This window comes from Scyliorhinus torazame, chromosome 21 (assembly GCF_047496885.1).
Source record: "Scyliorhinus torazame isolate Kashiwa2021f chromosome 21, sScyTor2.1, whole genome shotgun sequence".
In the NCBI taxonomy this organism is placed as follows: domain Eukaryota; kingdom Metazoa; phylum Chordata; class Chondrichthyes; order Carcharhiniformes; family Scyliorhinidae; genus Scyliorhinus; species Scyliorhinus torazame.
In genome coordinates, this window is record NC_092727.1 from 86,530,610 (window position 1) to 86,551,344 (window position 20,735).

A 20,735-nucleotide genomic window follows, 5' to 3' on the forward strand; every position below is an offset into this window, starting at 1 on the left:
GCCGACTACACGCTGCCCGATCAGAACTCGCAACTTCTTCATCTGGCCTCGGTGACACTGGACCAAAGTCGACCTCGGACACTCGGAACAGCAACAACGATGGTCTTCATCAACGGCCATGAGACGTCTTGCTTGATTGTCTCTGGGAGCATGGAAAGCTTTGTTCACCCCGACACGGTAAGGCGCTGTTCACTTGTTACCCACCCTGTAAACCAAAGGATCTCCCTGGCCTCCGGGTCACACTCGGTGGAGATAGAGGGGTTCTGCCTAGTCCAAGGCAGGAGATTCAACAATTTCCGCTTTTATGTCCTGCCGCACCTCTGCGCGGCTGCCCTCCTGGGGTTGGACTTGCAATGTAACTTGCAAAGCCTGACCTTTAAATTTGGTGGCCCTATACCCCCCCTTACTGTCTGTGGCCTCGCAACCCTTAAGGTCGACCCGCCTTCCCGGTTTGCGAACCTCACCCTGGATTGCAAACCCGTCGCCATCAGGAGCAGGCGGTACAGTGCCCAGAACCGGACCTTCATTAGGTCAGAGGTCCAAAGGCTGCTGAGGGAAGGGGTCATCGAAGCGAGCAACAGTCCCTGGAGAGCTCAAGTAGTGCTGGTAAAGACCGGGGAGAAACATAGGATGGTCACTGACTACAATCAGACCATCAACAGGTTTACGCAGCTGGACGCGTACCCTCTCCCCCGTATAGCCAACCTGGTAAACAGGATCATGCAATACAAGGTCTTCTCCACGGTGGATCTCAAGTCCGCCTACCACCAGCTACCCCTCCGTAATAGTGACCGCAAGTACACTGCCTTCGAAGCAGATGGGCGGCTCGATCAATTTTTAAGAGTTCCCTTTGGTGTCACTAATGGGGTCTCGGTCTTCCAGCGAGAGATGGACCGAATGGTTGACCGGTACGGCTTACGCGCAACTTTCCCGTATCTGGATAACGTCACCATCTGCGGCCATGACCAGCAGGACCACAACACCAACCTCTGCAAATTTCTCCAGACCGCGAAAATCCTTAATGTACAATAAGGATAAATGCGTATTTAGCACCGGCCATCTAGCCATTCTAGGCTACGTAGTGCGAAATGGAGTTATAGGCCCCGACCCCGAACGCATGCGCCCCCTTATGGAGTTCCCCCTCCCTCACTGCCCCAAGGCCCTGAAGCTCTACCTCGTGTTTTTCAGTTATTACGCCCAGTGGGTCCCTAACTACGCAAAGCCCGACCCCTAATCCAGTCCACAACCTTCCCCCTGTCGACGGAGGCCCGCCAGGCCTTCAGCCGCATCAAAGCAAACATTGCAAAGGCCACGATGCGCACCATCGACGAGTCCCTCCCCTTCCAGGTCGAGAGCGATGCGTCCGGCGTAGCTCTGGCGGCCACCCTCAACCAAGCGGGCAGGCCCGTGGCCTTCTTCTCCCGTACCCTCCATGCTTCCGAAATTCGCCATTCCTCGGTCGAAAAAGAGGCACAAGCCATAGTAGAAGCTGTGTGACATTGGAGGCATTACCTGGCTGGCAGGAGATTCACTCTCCTCACGGACCAACGGTCGGTTGCCTTCATGTTCGATAATGCACAGCGGGGCAAGATTAAAAACGACAAGATCATGTGGTGGAGGATAGAACTCTCCACCTTCAACTATGAGACCTGGTACCGTCCGGGGAAGCTAAACGAGCCTCCTGATGCCCTGTCCCGTGGCACTTGTGCCACTGCACAAGTGGTCCGCCTCCAAGCCCTCCACGAGGACCTCTGACACCCGGGGGTCACTCGTTTCTTCCACTTCATCAAGACCCGCAACCTGCCCTACTCCATCGAGGGGGTCAGGACAGTCACCAGTGACTGCCAAATCTGCGTAGAGTGCAAACCGCACTTCTACCGGCCAGAGAGGGTGCACCTGATAAAGGCTTCCCGTCCCTTTGAACGCCTCAGCATGGATTTCAAAGGCCCCATCCCCTCCACCGACCGCAACACGTATTTCCTGAACGTGATTGATGAGTACTCCCAGTTCCCATTCGCCATCCCCTGCCCAGACATGACCGCAACCACCGTCATCAAGACCCTCCAGGGTATCTTTACACTGTTCGGTTTCCCCGCGTACATACACAGTGATAGGGGGTCCTCCTTTATGAGCGACGAACTGCGTCAATTCCTTCTCAGCAGGGGCATTGCCTCAAGCAGGAGGACTAGTTACAACCCCCGGGGAAACGAACAGGTGGAGAGGGAGAACGGAACGGTCTGGAAGACTGTTCTACTGGCCCTACGGTCCAGGAATCTCCCAGTCTCCCGCTGACAAGAAGTCCTCCCGGTGGTCCTCCACGCCATCCGCTCGCTGCTCTGTACAACTACCAATCAGACACCTCATGAATGCTTCCTTGTTTTCCCCAGGAAGTCCTCCTCCGGGACCTCGCTCCCAACCTGGCTAGCGACACCCGGACCCATCCTGCTTCGGAAGCACGTTCGGGCGCACAAGTCGGACCCGTTGGTCGAGAGAGTCCACCTGCTGAACGCTAACCCCCAGTACCCCTATGCGGCATTCCCTGACAGCCAGCAAGATACGGTCTCCCTACGGGACCTGGCGCCCGCCGGAACCCAACGCGCACCCGAACCATTACCCCCATCCCCACCCCCCCCCCCCCCACAGCACCTCACTGGAGGGTCAGTACTCCCGCCGCTCCTGTCTAGGCCCGCCCACCCACCGACGCCCCCTACAGGCCCCCCCCCGTGTCAACCGTTTGCCCCAACAGCGCCGCCTGGGGGTGACGAAGCTGCCAGGGAGGCCGAAACCACGCTCCCGGAGCCGCAACCACCTGGACCTCCACCAGAATCACCACCGAAGCCCAGACGATCTAGAAGGATGACCAGGCCACCCAATCGACTGATTGCTTCGCTGTGACTTTAACCGCGAACGAACACTTTGTTAATATTCTCGACAGCCCTGTAAGGAGGTATCACGGTACCTCCATATCTGATCATACCATGTTAAAGGCGACTGTTACCACTGGCCACCACCCCTGCCGGACTCTTTTTTAACAGGGGGTGAATGTGGTATTATCAGGTATTGCGGTACCTAAGAGACTGATGACCACTGGTTAAACCGAGGAGTTTACCATTGGCCGTTGATACGTAGCTCCGCCCTGACAGGCGGAGTATAAGAACCGGTGCCGTCCCAGCAGCCTTCACTTTCTGTACCGAAGCTGCTGGGGAACAAGTTCCAGTTGATTAAAGCCTTCAGTTATGAAATCACTTTGTCTTGAGTGTAATTGATCGTGCATCAATTTAATCGACCAGACTTAAGCTGGCAGGATGGATCTCCGAATCAAACCGGAGTGCCTACAACTCAGCCCCCACACGGAGGACTTGGCTGCAATATTTAAACACTGGCTGGCGTGCTTTAAAGGCTACCACGAGACGGCCATAGGCACCCCATCCGAAGGACAGAAAATGCATCTCCTGCGCTCAAGGGTCAGCCCTGGGATCTACAAATTTATCGAGGAGGCGGAGGACTACGATGCCGCGATCGAACTGTTAAAAGGACATTATATCCGCCCTGTAAATCAGGTCTACGCACGTCACCTGCTTGCAACTAGACGGCAATGCCCCGGGGAATCGTTGGAGGATGTCAGTGTAATTGATCGTGCATCAATCAAAAGTAGCAATAGACCTATCAGTAGTTTGGAATAATTAGAATATGCACACCAATGGGTCTTGCTCCACTCAAATAGACAACATGACTGCTTTCAGTACTAAATCGATATTATACCAATCAAAATCAAAATAAGGGGAAGTAGATTTAAGTCTGAACTTAGGAGGAACCCAAAGGGTTGTGAATCTATGGAATTCCCTGCCCAGTGAAGCAGTTGAGGCTCCTTCATTCAATGTTTTCAAGATAAAGATAGATACATTTTTGAAGAATAAAGGAATAAAGGGTTATGGTGTTCGGGCGGAAAGTAGAGCTGAGTCCACAAAAGATCAGCCATGATCTCATTGAATGGCGGAGCAGGGTCGAAGGGCCAGGTAGCCTACTCCTGCTCCTAGTTCTTATGTTATGATATTTGCACACATAAGGTGGTGGTCTGTATTACTGGGACTTGCCACATAAAACAATGTGAAAGTTTTTGTATTCCCCTCGGTCACAGTTATGGTCCTACGCACACTTTACATGCAGAAAAGCCTAATTACAAATTGACAATAATACGATCAAGGCTACATTCTGTATGAGCCACCATTTCGATAAATAATCCTGCCTCTGTCTCACAACTAATTGCACAATATGAGGCTCGGGCATGGACTGCTGGTTTGGAGAAATGCAGATGGGAGATTTGCTCAGCTTGGGTCAGAGAAGCATGTTTAATTTGAAGTGCCTTTGATTTTCCGGTAAGTCTTGCGCAATTTACCCTGAAAACCTAATTGGGTTTAAATCACACGGTGTCAATTAGTGACAAACCTGGTCCAATGAACTTCCTTTCTTTGATATCTTAAAGCTGCCAACGTGCTGAAGTAAAATTGGTTAACTCCTGTGCTAAACTAGTAAAGGTGTTTCATTCACTCTTGCTCACACTCTTGCGCATAATCTCGGCACAAACGGCTTTCAATAGACATATCAGTAAGAATCATGTTCACAAAAGTTTCCAATATCACTAACGTCCTTAGCTGAATTTGAAGTAGCCTAAGAGATGCCTGGTGCATTAAGTCAATTCTAGATCAACTCTTTTTTCACCGTGGCAGCGAAACGCAAATAGTTAATAATTAATCCAGTTTATAGTCAACCCTTTTCTGGCAGACATGAATGTATCTCAGTCACACTCATTGTGTGCTTTCTCTTAATATATCTTTTCTTCAGGTTTACGACTCAAACTTTCATCACAACAATTTGAAGAAAGATCAAACCTGGGTTTTGCGAGAGAAACTTGGCCAATGGAACTTTCTGTAAATAAAGAGCTGATAAACAGTGAAGTAAATAAAAGCAGCAGACAGGGGCACATGAATGTTTAATGTGCAACCATGCTATTGCCAAAATGTTTACTGTAAACATTAGGTGAACAATCACGTAGATTTTGGGACTATGATTGACATTGATATCTCACCAATGATGTCCAAAAATCATTTGAATAGTGAAGCGAAGTCTTCAAATAATTTTAAGGCACACACTTCGTAGATTGATTACACTGTGCTATACTGCGGGTAGAAAAGGTTTATGTTAAAACTGAGCTGTTCACATTGGGAATGTCTAGTCCTTCCCCTGTTCCATCACCAGTCAGGCCCCAAGGGCTAGATTGAAGACTGTTCCTGACAAAGGTTCTCACACCCCATGAGGTTCCTCTCAGGTTCACTCGCCAGAGCTGCCTCCCTCAGCACTAACATGTGCTCCTCAGCTGAGGAGAGGGACTGGTCAATCCAATCGAGGCTTCCAGTCATGTGGCATGCATTCCTGGTGACCAATACAAGATGGCTGACAGAGAGGAGGAGGGCAGTGGTTCTGCAAGAAATGGAAAAGTATTGTCATACATCAGAAAACAAACCCGTCAGTAAAATATGAATGAAAACAAGGACTGCAATGATTATACATTCTATGGGCTTCTGCTTAATATCTAGCTTCAAGTTGGGTTTAAGATTAATGGTATCTCTGAGCAGCACAGGGGAATGTGAAGCCTTTTTGGTGTGTGTTGGGCCTTTGGGAGAAGCTCATTATCAATGTGCCTTTGGGTGTCTAATGCTCTGTAGATTTTAGAGATCTTTTTCCCAAAATTAAGGACCATGTATATATTTTCCCTTTTGATTAGGCCACATTGTCCAAGGAAAAGTACTATGGGCGAAATTCTCCATTTGACAGATGATGGGCATGATCTACCCGAGAGCCGGATGTTTCCCGGCGGTCAGAGCGCCAAGAAACACCACACTCTGAATGGCCATTCGGAAAGATTGGGGGCCTCAGTGGGGAACACATGGCCGAGGCTGTACTTGGTCACATTTTCTGCACTGAGGAACTCCACTGCCCGTACAGGTGAGTTTGGGTGCTGGGGGGATCCGGAAGCCACGGTGGGGGGGGGGGTCTCGAGATTGCGATGTCATTTAAAAATGGCGCCCCAATCGCTTCCTGCCCCGGTGAGCAGAGCTTGTTACTGCGGGAAATGGGACTGAGTGTGGCCTCCGCGGGGTGTTCCTCGCCAAAGCTTGGAAATGAAGCAGAGTCCCGTTTAATAGAGGGGTCGTTCTTAGCGCTGCCGGTGCCGGGAAACATTTGGCTAAATGCGCTCAATATGGGACTCCGTTTCATTTCCGTTAATTTGCGCCTAAGATCAATCAATTTAGAAAATAGTTCAAATGTACCTGGTCTGTACAGCTCCAGTACTTACTACCCTTATTGGCAGGCCCATCAAAGGAGCTATCCTCAACTTTTACAAACCCAATAGTTTTAATTCTGGAAATTATGTTGCTTTCAGTCTCTTTTTTGACTCCGATTTTGTGCCTTTACTGTCACTAATGAATAATATCATATCAACTATAAATATGAGAGCACATTTGCATTCGTAGCATTTACAAGAGCATCATTGATGGAGCAGAATTATACAGTTCTAATTTCTGATGCTCACTAGTCAGTGGTAAGAAAAGGTTTGGTGCAAATTGAAGCAAGAAGTTTCTATGTAACTGGTTAAAGGTGTATTCACACCAGGAAAAATCTCTTACTGTTCACTGCAAATTCAATGATGATGAAGGTTAGAAGTTGTGCTTTTGGTCCCCATTGACAAGCAAAAGTGTGCACCTGCATCCCTTACTTTTACCCCTGAGGATTATGTGTCTCTGATTTCCAGTAGATTGTTCTGAGTAACCACAACACTTGATATAGAAATTGCAGTTTCCCCTTCCCGTACCCCTCAGAAACCCCCCCGCCCTCTCCCCTCAGGAACACAAAGGTGCCTTAAAGTTTAATACGTTTTCATTTGACATAGTGGTGGATCAACTTTAAAGGCAACAGATCATTTATTTTTCAGTTCAGTTCTGTTGTTTCTTTTTACTGTTGGAAGGAAGGATATGAGCTCATAACTTTTTCAAAGTCTCTGTGAGGAAAATTAAACGGGGAAGACACGAACAAAGGACTCGGCTGCCAGAAATGTGCAGATTAGATGGATTGACCATGCTAAATTGCCCCCTTAGTATCCAAAGATGAGCAGGTTAGGTGGGATTACGAGGATAAGGTGGAGAATGGGCCTCTGTAGGATGCTCTATCAGAGGGTCAGTGCAGACCTGATGGGCCAAATGGCACAGTAGCAATTCTATGGTACCACTATGGTACATTAACAGCAAATAAATAGCTTTACAATTATCAATTAAACAGTCCTTAAATAAAAGGAAAAACCTTTAACTTATTATCTACGTCTGCCACTAATTCAAATTAAGCAACCCAATACAGTTCAAATACCACGTAGAAATAAAGTTAACAAAACACGTTACTTGCTTATCTGTCCAGACTTTTGGAGAGAGGCCCTTTTGAAAGAAAATCCAGTACACTTCTCATAGAATCATAAAATCCCTAAAGTGCAGAAGGAGGCCATTCAGCCCATCAAGTCTGTACCACCCCTCCGAAACAGCACGCTACTCAGCCCACTCCCCCACCCTATCCCGATGACCCTGTAACTTCACCTAAACTGCATTTTTGGACATTTCCTATTAGGGTAGATCACGCCCTATAGGGCAATTTAGTCTGGTCAATCCACCTGACCTGCACATCTTTGAACAAAGATGGATAATGAAGTTCCCCCTACCAGAGTATATTCTGCGCCCTTGCCACCCTCAATGCAATTGGTGTTCAACATGAAGAAGTACTGAATTATCAGCTAAGGGGGGGGTGGCAATACGTGGTAATCAGCAGGCGCTTTCCTTGCCCACCTTTGTCTTGATGCTTTGAATCTGCATGGCGTCTGAGGTTGATGTTGAGATCTCCTGGGAAACTCCTTCCCGGCTGTATACCACTGTGCGGCCACCTGTGCTGGGTCTTTGCTGCCAGTAGGACAGGGCATACCCAGGATTGGGGATGGTGGTATCTGAGACATTTCCTACAAGGTGTGATTCCGTGAGTATGGTTATATCAGGTTGTTGCTTGACTAGTCTGTGGGACAGCACTGTCAATTTTGGAGCAATCCCCCAATTGTTAATAAGGAGGTCTTTGCTGCAGGATCAATAGGATTGGGTTTGCCATTTCCGATGCCTAGGTCGTTGCTGGGTTGTCCATCCAGTTTCATTCCTTTTCCTAGACTTTTTAGTGGTCTGATACAATTGAATGACTTGCTAGGTCATTTTATAGAATCATAGAATCCCTACAGTGCAAAAGGAGGCCATTCAGCCCATCAAGTCTGCACCAACACTCTCTGAAACAGCACCCTACGTAGGCCCACTCCCCACCCTATCTCCATAACCCCATCCAACCTTTGGACACCAAGGAGCAATTTAGCATAGCCAATCCACCTAAGTTGCACATCTTTGGACTGTGGGAGGAAACCAAAGCATCCAGAGGAAACCCATGCAGACACAGGGAGAACGTGCAACCTCCACACAGACAGTCACCCGAGGTTGGAATTGAACCCGAGTCCCTGGCGTTGTGAAGCAGCAGTGCTAACCACTGCCACCGTGCCACCCCTTGTGCCACCATGCCATCCCATTTCATATGGCATTTAAGAGTCAACGACATTGCCGTGGGTCGGGTATCACATATAGGCCACACCTGGTAACAACGGCAGATTTCCTTCCCAAATGGGCATTAGCTTCATGGCCACCATTTCTGAGACGAGCTTTAAATTCCTTATTTATTAATTAAATTGAAAGGCTGCATTTCCTCCAATGCCGTACATGTGCAGTTGTACTGTTTTACTCCAATGTGAGCGAGAGTAGGCAGAGCAAAGGGCTGGTCAAATCATCATGACCGTGTTTTAGCCACTTTGGTATATCTCAATGGCTTTCTTTTTTCTTTATTTTTGATTGACCATCTCTGTAACTGCTAAAATAAAAGTAAATTGCCGAATCTGGAAAACTGAAATTAAAGCGGAAAGACTGGGTGGGTTTGGCAGCAAACGCGGAGAGAGAGAAACAGAGTTTATGATCTGAGTCCGTACGAGTCATCCTCAGAGCTACCAGACCTGCTGAGATTTTTCCAGAAATGTTATCTTTTTATGGGTCGGATTATTGGCCGTTCATGTTGGCGAGACCTTACCATCCCACCGACAGCAACCCCCTGGTCACGGGATTTGCAGCCGCAGGGGATGTGTTCAACAGGAAGCCCCATTGACAACAGCGGGACCAGAGATCTGGCTGCCGGCTATGGATGAGCCGTCCTCCACTGCTGCCGAATGTGCCGCGGGGGGAGGGGGAGAGGTGGGGGGTGGGGGGGGGGGGGTCCCGTCCTATCTCTGTAACTGAATTAATTCAGTCAGTTTACAAATTTGTCTTGTACATCTGAATGTCTGGCAGGAAGCTGCTCCTGATCCACTGAGCTTATTTCCATAGAGCACACAGCTGCCTCAAGGAAGGGTGAAGCCCATCTAAAGTTCAATAACATGAAAAAAGAATGTTGCTACACGCAAATGTAGCTTCTGCGAGTTACCCATGAGAAATGGTTAACATAACCCCATCCTGTGAACAAGTGAAGAACTTTTGATTCCCAGAAACAGGCAGATGGTGCATGTGCAGAGTGACAATGTTGACACATGCACACAGGGTATGGGCCTGCTGGGAACAACAGAGTGACATAACCGGATTTCTGCACCTATGCAGGCAGGTATCAGGCAGGCATGGTGGCACAGTGGCTAGTACTGCTGCCTCACAGCACCAGGGACATGGATTCGATTCCGGCCTTGGATGACTGTCTATGTGCAATTTTTCTCCCTGATCTACGTGGGTTTCCTCCGGGTGCTCCAATTTCCTCCCACAGTCCAAAGATGAGCAGGTTAAGTGGATTTCAGATTGAGATGTATGCCCACACATGTTTCAATCCAGAACTATATCAATGTTAACATTTTAGAATTAATAGAAACTGTTGCAGACCTGGCATCCAGAAGCTTGGGATCCAGTGGAGGGTACATCGATCTTACAACATCGTCCACCCTATAACAATGGGATAAAGAAACAAAATACTTTATTGTGAACTCATCCTATGTTGAGACAGGGTGTGATGAATTATTTCCTTAGAGAAAGCAGTGAATGAATGTAACAATGTTTAAAGAGTGTAAACAGAATGCTGGAATATTTTTGAGTTACTGAAATTTGTGTTCTCTTGGTACCATCCCACTGAGCATTGATACAATCCCGTTGATCTTTATAATCTTTAAGATGTCCCTCAAATTCAGTAACATAGTCCTTCACTTTTCAACTCTTGTAAACCATTATCTTTGGTAGAATTTAGGTAAATCAACATTATGGGGGCGATTCTCCGATATTGAGGCCAAGTGTTCGCGCCGTAGTGAACGCCGTCGCGTTTCACGCCGTCGTGAACAGGGCCCGGACACAACCTATTCTGGCCCCCACAGGGGGCTACCAAGGCGCTGGAGCGGTTCACGCCGCTCCAGCGTTTGGTGCCGCGCCAACCCGCGCATGCGCAGTTCGGGCAGCCCAATCCTGTGCATGCGCAGTTGGGCCGCGCCATGCTGCGCATGCGCGGGGAACGTCCTACACACGCCGGCCCCTCACCAACATGGAGCCGGTGTTCTGGGGCCGCGCGCGGAAGGAGGTAGGCCCGGGGGGAGAAGCTGGCCTGCTGATTGGTGGGCCCCGATCCCGGGCCAGACCCCATCGGAGGCCACCCCGGTGAAGGAGCCCCCCTCCCCGCCCCCCCCCCCCCACAGGCCATTCCCGCAGACTTCCCGCTGGCAGCGACCAGGGGTGGACGGCGCCGGCGGGAACTTTTCATGTCTGCACGAAAAAGCAGAGTCCCATTAGATAGCGGGGTCATTCACGCTCTATTTTTACTTTTAGTTAGATTGCAGCCGTCAAGTTATTTTCAATAGAAAAGTGAAATTGAGGAGAGCAGGGAGACCAGACACAACTGTTTATAGGTATGAATGGAAGTGAGAAGATGGTCCCAGGTACTTCATGGTTTAACAATGTCCGGGGCTTTAAAGGCTTCAGGTGGATCTGAAGTCATGGCCAGGGCACTTTTCCCTAGTTACCACTCACGAGACACTGGGGCTGGGGTTCTCCAATCCCCTGGATGTGGGTTTCTTAGCGGTGCGCCGTTCACTGGTGGGGGATTCACTACTCTGCCGCTTGTCAATGGGATTTCCTATTGAATCCATCCCAAGTAGCCCAGAAACCTGCATGTGGGGTTCCACTGCTGGCGGGAACATTGAATCCCAACGGAGGGAGAATTTCGGCCCATATGGTAGTGGCCCTTTAAAACCATCACTGAGGGGAGATCTACTCGACAGATTCTTTGGCAGAGAAAGAGGCAGTACTTTCCTCATAATCATTTTTGGAGAATTTTTTTTTTTTTTTTTTGTTATTTCTTTAAGCTATTGCACTGAGGAAGCTGGTAGGTATTCAGTCAAGTAATTCTTCCTATGTATTAACGTCTGATCATCCATAACAAGGTACACTGAGCAGCTCTGTTGTGCAATCCTGGGATAGATCCCTCTCACCTTGGACTAATCCGCTTTGCCACCACGATTATGTCACTCAGCCTGGCTGGCGATTTAATCTTTGCCCCTGATCCCATCGTCATGGCAACAAGTTTCTCAGTGAGAGTATGACATATCTGTAAATACAGGAGTGTGGAAGAATCAACACTTGTAAAGGGCAGCTTTTCTTAAATCCTCAAAGCAAATAATCTAAAACTGACCAGAAAAAAGAAACAAAATTTGCCCTCAGATGTCACGTTATGCTTTTCGAATGAAAAATGTTATTCAGTATGATCGACACATCAAATCTTTCAACCAGTACCAAGGGTTTACCAAGTCTACGCAATCTCACCAACGGTTCCAGTGTAATGTTCCCCAGTCTGATAGGGCCCGATTTTAACTCTGTGTAAGTGAATGGGATTTTGAACAAGTTAAAATCTGGCCAATGACTCTCTTGTTCCTCTGTAATATTACCACAAGAGGACGCCCTAACCAGAGTGGATTCAGATGCAAGTGGAGACTCGGTAGGTGTAAATGAAAGTGAAGAAAATTATATCCGGCCTAGATTGTCCTCCATCTAATCTTATATCTGCTTGGTTTGTAGACTGTCACTAATTGTTAATACATTGAGGACAGTTGCTTATAATTTAATGATTAAATTCACAGTCTGCAAATTTACATTTTTAAGAAATATACCATAACTTTATAATTAATATTTTCTCTCTCGTTTGCCACGACACTGAGAATAATGATAAAGGGATTCAGTATGATCGACACAGAAACCATTGTCTTTTGGCAGCAAGTTCCACAATAAGAAGGCACAATCTTAAACTTAGAATTAGGATATTTAGAAGGAAAATATAAAATCATGTTTCCGCACAGACATTTTTGTAAATCTAGCACTTTCTCATCCCAGAAAACACCAATTAGGGATTTTATGACTAATATATATTTTTGTATGGCAGGAGCAACATGAAGCTAAGCTGGGTAATGGAGTTAAAGTACAAATCAGCCATGATCGAATTAGTTAGCATACTCCTGCTCCCACATTCCAAATATAAGACATGGAACTAGATTTTCACTGACGATGCAGGAAGCTCAAGTTGTCAGCAAACCCACCTTCTTATAAATAGCCCCCACATACACAACACTTGGAGGGCCTGGGCGGATCGAGCCAGGCCTACTGCTCCTGGAAGCAGTTTGTACGCGGCCATGGAGGTGGGCAAGTGCCAAGGCCAGCTGCCTGCACCCATTGGGAATTCCTCCCAATTGTATTAAAGGCTGTTAGTCCCAATAGACCCCATTCCTAAAACCCCCTCAACACCCACCCTCTCCTCATGTCTCCATGCCATCTTCATGGCCCCTCCTTGCCCACTCATCCATTATGCACTATGTACAGAACCAATGAGCCATATAAAAACAATGGATAATAGCAATGGCAAGTCTTGAAATGATCACACAAACATCCAGCCCAAAATCTGCTTACTCACAGCCTTATAAAGTGTCAATCAGATATTGCCATTCATAGGAGATTGGTGTCTAAATGGGGGAGATTTTTAGGTATATTCAGATGCGGGATTTTGAGATAAAGATTTTACCGACCTTTCTTGTGGCACCGCCTCCTCCTTGCTGGAGGGGATGCTGTCAGTGATGGGCATAGAGGGAGGGGTCATCTCGGCGACCTATGGGAGGATTTCAGAGGAGGATATGGCATCTCTAGAGGGCCAAATGGGGGGAAGTGCGGGAGATGGCGCTGGAGGAGGGGCTGTGTTGTGAGGTGCTGCGGAGGGTGAATGCCTCAAGCTTGTGTGTGAGGTTGGGGTTGATACAGCTAAAGGTACATAGAGCGCACCTGATGAAGTCAAAATGAGCCGGTTGTTTGAGGGGGCAGAGGATACTTGTGAGCGGGCGGGAGGCAGCCGCGCACTGGAGGGCTCCCGCTCGGGAATAGGAATTTCGGAATTTTAAAGTCCGGTCCCGGGGGCAACGGAGGCTGAAAAGGCTGTAAGATGGCACAGGGAGGAGAAATGCCCAAGTTTGGGAGGAAAACGGCCGTGTAAAAGGGGGTTAATGGAAGTCCACCGGGGAGTGAAAATGCAGCGCAGGAACTGTAATGAAAGAGGAGGCTGGAGCACCAGGGGAGGCCGCATTGCTCACAGCAGAAGAAATGACCAAGGTGATGGCTGTGGTACTTGAAAAACAATTCACAAAACACATGGAAGCGATGAAGGAGGAGATGGTGGCGGTATTGAAAGTGCTGGTGGAGGAGGCGATTGCCCCGGTGAGGGCAGCGATATCAAGCACAGTGGCGGAGGTGCGGGAGCAAGGTGAGACACTGAAGGAAGTGGAAGAGGCATTATCGCAGCACAGTGATCAACTCACCTCGATGGGGAAGGAGTTGCGGAGGGTGATAGAGACCAACAAGGGTCTGCGAGCCAAAATGGAAGACCTGGAAAATAGATCCAGGCGACAGAATCTGAGGATTGTTGGTCTGCCCGAAGGGGTGGAAGGCCCGCGGCCGACGGAGTATTTTGCCACGATGTTGGCGAAGCTATTGGGGGAGGGGGATGATCCCTCCCGATATGAACTGGATCGGGCTCATTGGTCGTGGAGGCCTGTACCAAAGGAGAGTGATCCGCCAAGAGTAGCAACTCTGTGTTTCTGTAGGTATAGCGTGAAGAAGGTCCTGTGCTGGGCAAAGCAGAAGCGGGTGGTGCAGTGGGCTGGAGCTGGTATACGTATATACCAGGACTTTACGGTGGAGCTGGCGAGGAGGCAGGCTGCCTTCAGCCGGGTGAAGAAGGCACTGTACATCAGCAAGGTGCAGTGCGGGACTTCTGGTTGCGGCTCTGCAGAGCTAAGTCGCACGTTCGGCAGCTCCCGCGTGGAACGGACTTTTGGGCTCTTTTCAGGGCCCTCAACGGCATTTTTTCGACATTTCCCGATGTGGGAAGAAGACTGAAACATTCCCCCGACAGTGTATGGCTTGGACCAGGAGCGGGGCGACTAAAAAAGTGGTGATGAAGCCAAAGAAAGTGTGAGGGAAGAAGAGCAAGGTGGCGGCGGGCTGGGACCAGGCAGCGTGGATGTAGTGGGCGCAGGAGCAGCAGGAGGTTATCCAGCGCTGCTTCAGGGAGCTCAAAGCGGACCTGCTGGAGCGATAAAGGTTTCTATAGATAAGCTGCTGGAGACCCAGACGGCCCAGGGGGTGGCGATCCGCGAGGTCCGACAAAAGATCTCAGATAACGAGGATGAGATCTTGGGCCTAGCGGTAAAGGTGGAGGCGCACAAGGTGCTCCACAAGAAATGGCAGGAACGGTTCGAGGAGATAGAGTATCGGTCGAGGCGGAAGAATCTGCGGATCCTGGACCTCACGGAGGGACTGGAGGGGCCGGACATGGGGGCCTATGTGGTCACCATGTTAAACTCGCTGATGGGAGCGGGGTCCTTCCAGGGACCCCTGGAGCTGGAAGGGGCCCATAGAGTGCTGGCGAGGAGGCCCAAGGCTAACGAGCCGCGCGGGCGGTGTTGGTGCGGTTTCATCGGTTCGCTGATCGGGAGTGCATACTCAGGTGGGCCAAGAAAGGGAGGAGTACTCAGGTGGGCCAAGAAAGAGAGGAGCAGCGGAGGTTCGAGTATATCAGGACTGGAGGGCGGAGGTGGCGAAGAAGAGGGCTGGGTACAACGGGGCGAAGGCGGTGCTGCACAGGAAGGGGGTGAAGTTTGGCATGCTGCAGCCGGCGCGTCTGTGGGTCACCGACAAGGACCGGCACCATTATTTTCTGTACCCGGAGGAGGCGTGGGCCTTTGTTGAGGCCGAGAAGCTGGACACAAACTGAGGGTCGGGATGGGGGGTCGGACGTGGGGATGGTCGGGGATTGTTGTTGTTGTGTTACATTTTGAGGGGGGGGGGTTCTTTGTTCTTGTTTAGTTTTGGTTCGGTGTGGGTGGTTAGGGTGGGTTGGGCACTGTTTTGGTTGGGTCTGTCGGGTGGGCTCTTGGAGGGGGGCAAGTAAACGGAGTAGGTGGGGGGGATGGGGCCCACGGGGGAGGGTGAGGCCCAAGTCAGGGGTGAGGGGACTGGGCCTGTAAAAGGAGCTGCGACAGAGGAGGCGGGGCCGGGCAGGTGGAAAGCGTGAGGCTGGAGGGGGCGGCTAAAGTGCTGAAGGGGTTTATGGACCAGATGGGAGGGGTGGACCCTTGGAGATTTGCAAGGCCGGGGCTAGGGACTTTTCATTCTTCTCGCACGTTCATAAGGCCTATTCCCGGATCAACCTTTTTGTTATGAGCAGGGCGCTGATTGCGAGAGTGGAGGATACCGAGTACTCGGCGATAGCCATTTTGGATCACGCCCCGCATTGGGTAGACCTAGAGCTGGGGGAGGAGAGGGACCAGCGCCCGTAGAGGCGCTTGGAGGTGGGGCTGTTGGCAGACGAGGAGGTGAGTGAGCGGGTCCTAGGAAGTATAGAGAGGTACTTGGAGGCCAACGATAACGGAGAGGTCCGAGTGGGGATGGTCTGGGAGGCGCTGAAGGCGGTGGTTATGGGAGAGCTGATCTCCATAGGGCCCACAAGGAGAGGAGAGAGCCGAGGGAGAGAGAGAGGCTGGTGGGGGAGATGGCGAGGGTAGACAGGCGGTATGTGGAGGTGCCGGGAGGGACTGTTGAGGCGTGGCCTCCAGGCCGAATTTGACCTGTTGAGTACCAGGAAGGTGGAGGCGCAGTGGAGGAAGGCCCAGGGGGCGATTTATGAATATGGGGAAAAGGCAAGTCGGATGCTGGCTCATCAGCTTCGGAATCGGGACGCAGCTAGGGAGATTGGGGGAGCTAAGGATAGGGGGGGGTGGAGTGTGGGGTTGGGTGGGGTTGGCATTAATGGGGTCTTCAGGGACATTTATGAGGAACTGTATTGGTCCGAGCCCCCACTGGAGGAGGGAGGGATGGGCCGCTTTCTGGAGCAACTGAAGTTCCTGAAGGTGGAGGAGAGACTGGTGGCGGGATTAGGGGCCCCGAATGGGTTGGAGGAGCTGGCCAAAGGGATAGGGAGCATGCAGGGGGGGAAGGCACCGGGGCTGGACGGTTTCCCGGTCGAATTTTACAAAAGATATGTGGACCTGTTGGGCCCGTTGCTGGTTAGGACCTTCAATGAGGCAAGGGAGGGGGGGGCGTTGCCCCTGACGATGTCCTGGGCACTGATCGCCTTGATCCTGAAGAGGGACAAGGATCCCCTGCAGTGTGGGTCTTACAGGCGGATTTCATTGTTAAATGTAGATGCCAAGGTGCGGGCGAAGGTCTTAGCCACGAGAATTGAGGATTGTGTGCCGCAGGTCATCCACGAAGACCAGACGGGGTTCGTGAAGGGGAGGCAGTTGAACGCGAATGTGCGGAGGCTCCTGAACGTTATTATGATGCCGGCGAGGGAGGGGGAGGGGGTGATAGTGGCGGCGATGGACACTGAGAAGGCCTTCGATAGGGTGGAATGGGGGTACTTGTGGGAGGTGCTGAAGAGGTTCGGGTTTGGGGAGTGGTTTGTCAGGTGGGTTAGTTAGGCTGTTGTACGAGGTCCCGATGGCGAGTGTGGCCACGAACATGAGGAGGTCTGAGTACTTTCGGTTGAATCGAGGGACAAGGCAGGGGTGTCCCTTGTCCCCCCTGCTCTTCGCACTGGCGATTGAACCCCTGGCTATGGCACTGAGAGAGTCGAGGAACTGGAGGGGGCTGGTGCGGGGCGGGGAGGAGCATAGGGTGTCGCTCTATGTGGACGACTTGCTGTTATATGTAGCGGACCCGGTGGGGAGAATGCCGGAGGTAATGAGAATCCTCAGGGAGTTCGGGGATTTCTCAGGGTACAAGCTCAACATGAGGAAGAGCGAGTTGTTTGTGGTTCACCCATGGGACCAGAAGATGGGATTGGCGAGCTCCCACTAAAAAGGGCGGAGAGGAGTTTCAGGTATTTGGGGGTCCAGGTGGCCAGGAGCTGGGGGGCTCTGCATAGACTTAATTTCACGAGGCTGGTGGAGCAAATGGAGGAGGAGTTTAAGAGGTGGGACACATTGCCGCTGTCCCTGGCGGGTAGGGTGCAGTCAGTCAAGATGACGGTGCTCCCAAGGTTTTTGTTCCTGTTCCAGTGCCTCCCCATTCTTATCCCGAAGGCCTTCTTTAGGCGGGTCAACAGGAGCACAAGGGGTTTGTGTGGGCACAAGGGACTCCGAGGGTGAGAAGGGTGTTCCTGGAGCGGAGTCGAGATGGGGGGGGGCTGGCGCTGCCCAACCTCTGTGGGTACTACTGGGCTGCCAATGCGGCGATGGTGCGCAAGTGGATGATGGAGGGGGAAGGGGCAGCATGGAAGAGGCTGGAGACGGCGTCTTGTGAGGGTACGAGTCTGGAGGTGCTGGAGCGGCGCCGCTGCCGCTCCCTCCATTGAGGTATACCACGAGCCCGGTGGTGGCGGCTGCCCTCAAAATCTGGGGGCAATGGAGGTGGCACAGGGGGGAAGTGGGGGCCTCGGTGTGGTCCCCGATACTGGGGAACCAACGTTTTTTCCCAGCGAGAATAGATGGAGGGTTTTCGGGGTGGCACAGCGCAGTGATAAGAAGGTTGGGGGACCTGTTTGTGGATGGGAAGTTCGCGAGGCTGCTCTCGGGGGCGTGGGTTGGAGAGGGGAAGATCTCGGCAACATACCAGGTGATGCAGGAGGAGGAGGAGGCCTCGGTGGAGGTGCTGAAAGGTAAGTGGGAGGAGGAGTTGGGGGAGGAGATTGAGGAGGGGAAGTGGGCAGATGCCCTAGGGAGGGTGAATTCTTCCTCTTCGTGCACGAGGCTCAGCCTCATACAGTTTCAGGTGCTGCACGGGGCACACATGACCGGGACAAGGATGAGTCGGTTTTTTGGGGGTGAGGACAGGTGTGTTAGGTGCTCAGGGAGCCCAGCAAACCACACCCATATGTTCTGGGCATGCCCAGCGCTGGAGGAATTTTGGAAGGGCGTAGCGAGGACGGTGTCGAGGGTGGTAGGATCCAGCGTCAAACCGGGATGGGGGCTCGCAATATTTGGGATTGCAGAGGAGCCGGGAGTGCAGGAGGTGAAAGAGGCCGGTATTCTGGCCTTTGCGTCCCTGGTAGCCCGGCGAAGGATTCTTCTTCAGTGGAAGGATGCGAGGCGCCCAAGCGTGGAATCCTGGATCAACGATATGGCGGGTTTTATTAAATTGGAGAGGGTGAAATTTGCCTTAAATGAATCGGTGCAGGGGTTCTTCAGGTGGTGGCAACCGTTCTTGGACTTCCTGGCAGAACAGTAAACAATGGTCAGCAGCAGCAGCAACCCGGGGGGGGGAGGGAGGGGGTGGGTTCTATTTTATCTTTGTTTGTCTATACTGGGGGATCTGAGGGGGTGTATATATTTGCTATGTTTGCGATGTGTTTTGGCGGCTGTTAATATATTATTTATGTTTAGGGGGAGGGGGGCACGGGGTTGTTTTGTTTTGTTTTGTATTTAATTTTATTGGGTTCCTTTTACATTTTGTTGTTGATATTTTGTGAAAACTTTAATAAAAATTATTATTTTAAAAAGCAAGGTGCAGTGCGGCAGAGTATATCCAGCTAAGTTGTGGGTGACCTACAAATCCAAGGACTTTTATTTTCGGGACGGCGGAAGCAACGGGGGAGTTTGCGAAGGCAGAAGGACTGTGGCAAAATTGAGGATTGGTTGTATATCGATGTAGCCTCATGTAACTTTATTTTTTCACTGCGTGTTGGTGTATGTACTAAGTGAGTTGACGTTGTATATATTTGGACAAGGGAAGAGATGGGACTTTAATTTGCAATGATGGTTCTTTGGGGCTTGGGTGTGTATGCGGGGGTTGTGTGCTAAAGGGGATTTCTTGATTTTCCTGGGACTGGGCAAGGGGGAAGGAGACCCGGGTGGGGGCCTCCACGCTGGCCAGTTTAAGCTGGCCAGTGAACGGGAGTGAGATGAAGGGAGGTGATGCGGCCATCAGAGCGTGGTAGAACAGGTTCCGGTGAGTCTAGCCGGGGTGAAAAATTGGGGGTAGGAGCCAAGGTTGGGGGGAGAAGTTTACACGAGGAAGTGGAGGAGAGGAGTCTGGGAGGGGGTGGGGGGGGCAGTGTCTACAATTCATGGGTGTCATTCATGGTACTCTTTCGGGGATTGGATGTCATTGAATATTAGGGGGAGGGGGGCTGGGGGGTGGTTTGTATATGTCAATGGTGACCATAGGCGATTCCTGATTCCTTTTTCTTTTTTCCTTTTTTTTTCCCACCTTGGGAGGGTTTGTTTTATTTGATGCTTATATTGTCAGGTGGGCCGTTGTTTGGGGTGGTGGGAGAATGGGATCGTTGTTGTTGATAAGGGGATTGACATTGTTTACTGCTTGTTGGTGAGGTGTAAATTCCGAAGAAAATGGAGAATAAAAATATTTAAGAAAAAAAACATATCTTTTAAAAGGTGTCCAAATCCAGATTGTGGTTTATGACTCCTCTGAGGATCCTGGACACAAGTCCTCGAAAAGGCCCAGCTCCACAATGAATGTCCCACACCAATGAGAATTGCCAGAGTCGGGAATGGGGGTGGGAATCCCAGAATCAGATCCTACCTGCCATTATTAAAGGGCCGACTTTGTGAAAATCTGGTTCTCGGTCTCTAATGAAAACTGGCACAATTCTTACCTTAAGAATCTCAATACAGTGTGACACCAAACCCCTAGAAAATAGAAGAGTCTATTTTAGTTGCACAGATTTAACAACATCTTATATTTATACAGCATCTAACGTAATCCCCGAAATCACTTTGTAGGAGCATTTATAAAACAAACTATGCCACTGAGCCACATGAGGAAATATCAGATCAGATGACTAACAGCTTGCTCAAAGAGGTAGGCTTTAAGAAGTGTCTTAAAGAAAGAAAATGAGGTAGCAAGGCTGAGTGGTGTATGTAGGACAGAGTTTGGGGCCTAAGTAGCTAAAGGCATGGCCACCAAAGGTGCAGCAATTATCATTGGGGATGCACAAGAGGCCAGATTTAGAGGAGCACAAATATTTCAGAGGGTTGTGGGGCTGGTTGTGGGGGTAGGTGGTCGGGGAACCAGGCCACGGAGCGATTTGAAAAAAGGGACCAGAAT

General features: G+C 50.4%; 1 protein-coding gene across 3 annotated transcripts in view; it reads right to left on the reverse strand.

Annotated features, from left to right (window-relative positions):
• Positions 1–4,972: 4,972 nt before the first annotated feature.
• tmem98 (transmembrane protein 98) overlaps positions 4,973–20,735 on the reverse strand; it is a 106,073-nt gene continuing 90,310 nt past the window's right edge. For all 3 annotated transcript variants that reach the window (XM_072487018.1, XM_072487016.1, XM_072487017.1), the window contains exons 4-7: positions 20,284–20,317; positions 11,624–11,739; positions 10,035–10,094; positions 4,973–5,478 (exon numbers count right to left, since the gene is read on the reverse strand). In XM_072487018.1, coding sequence (XP_072343119.1) covers positions 5,271–5,478; positions 10,035–10,094; positions 11,624–11,739; positions 20,284–20,317 — 418 coding nt within the window. In that variant the 3' untranslated portion in view covers positions 4,973–5,270. The remainder of the gene's footprint in view (positions 5,479–10,034; positions 10,095–11,623; positions 11,740–20,283; positions 20,318–20,735) is intronic.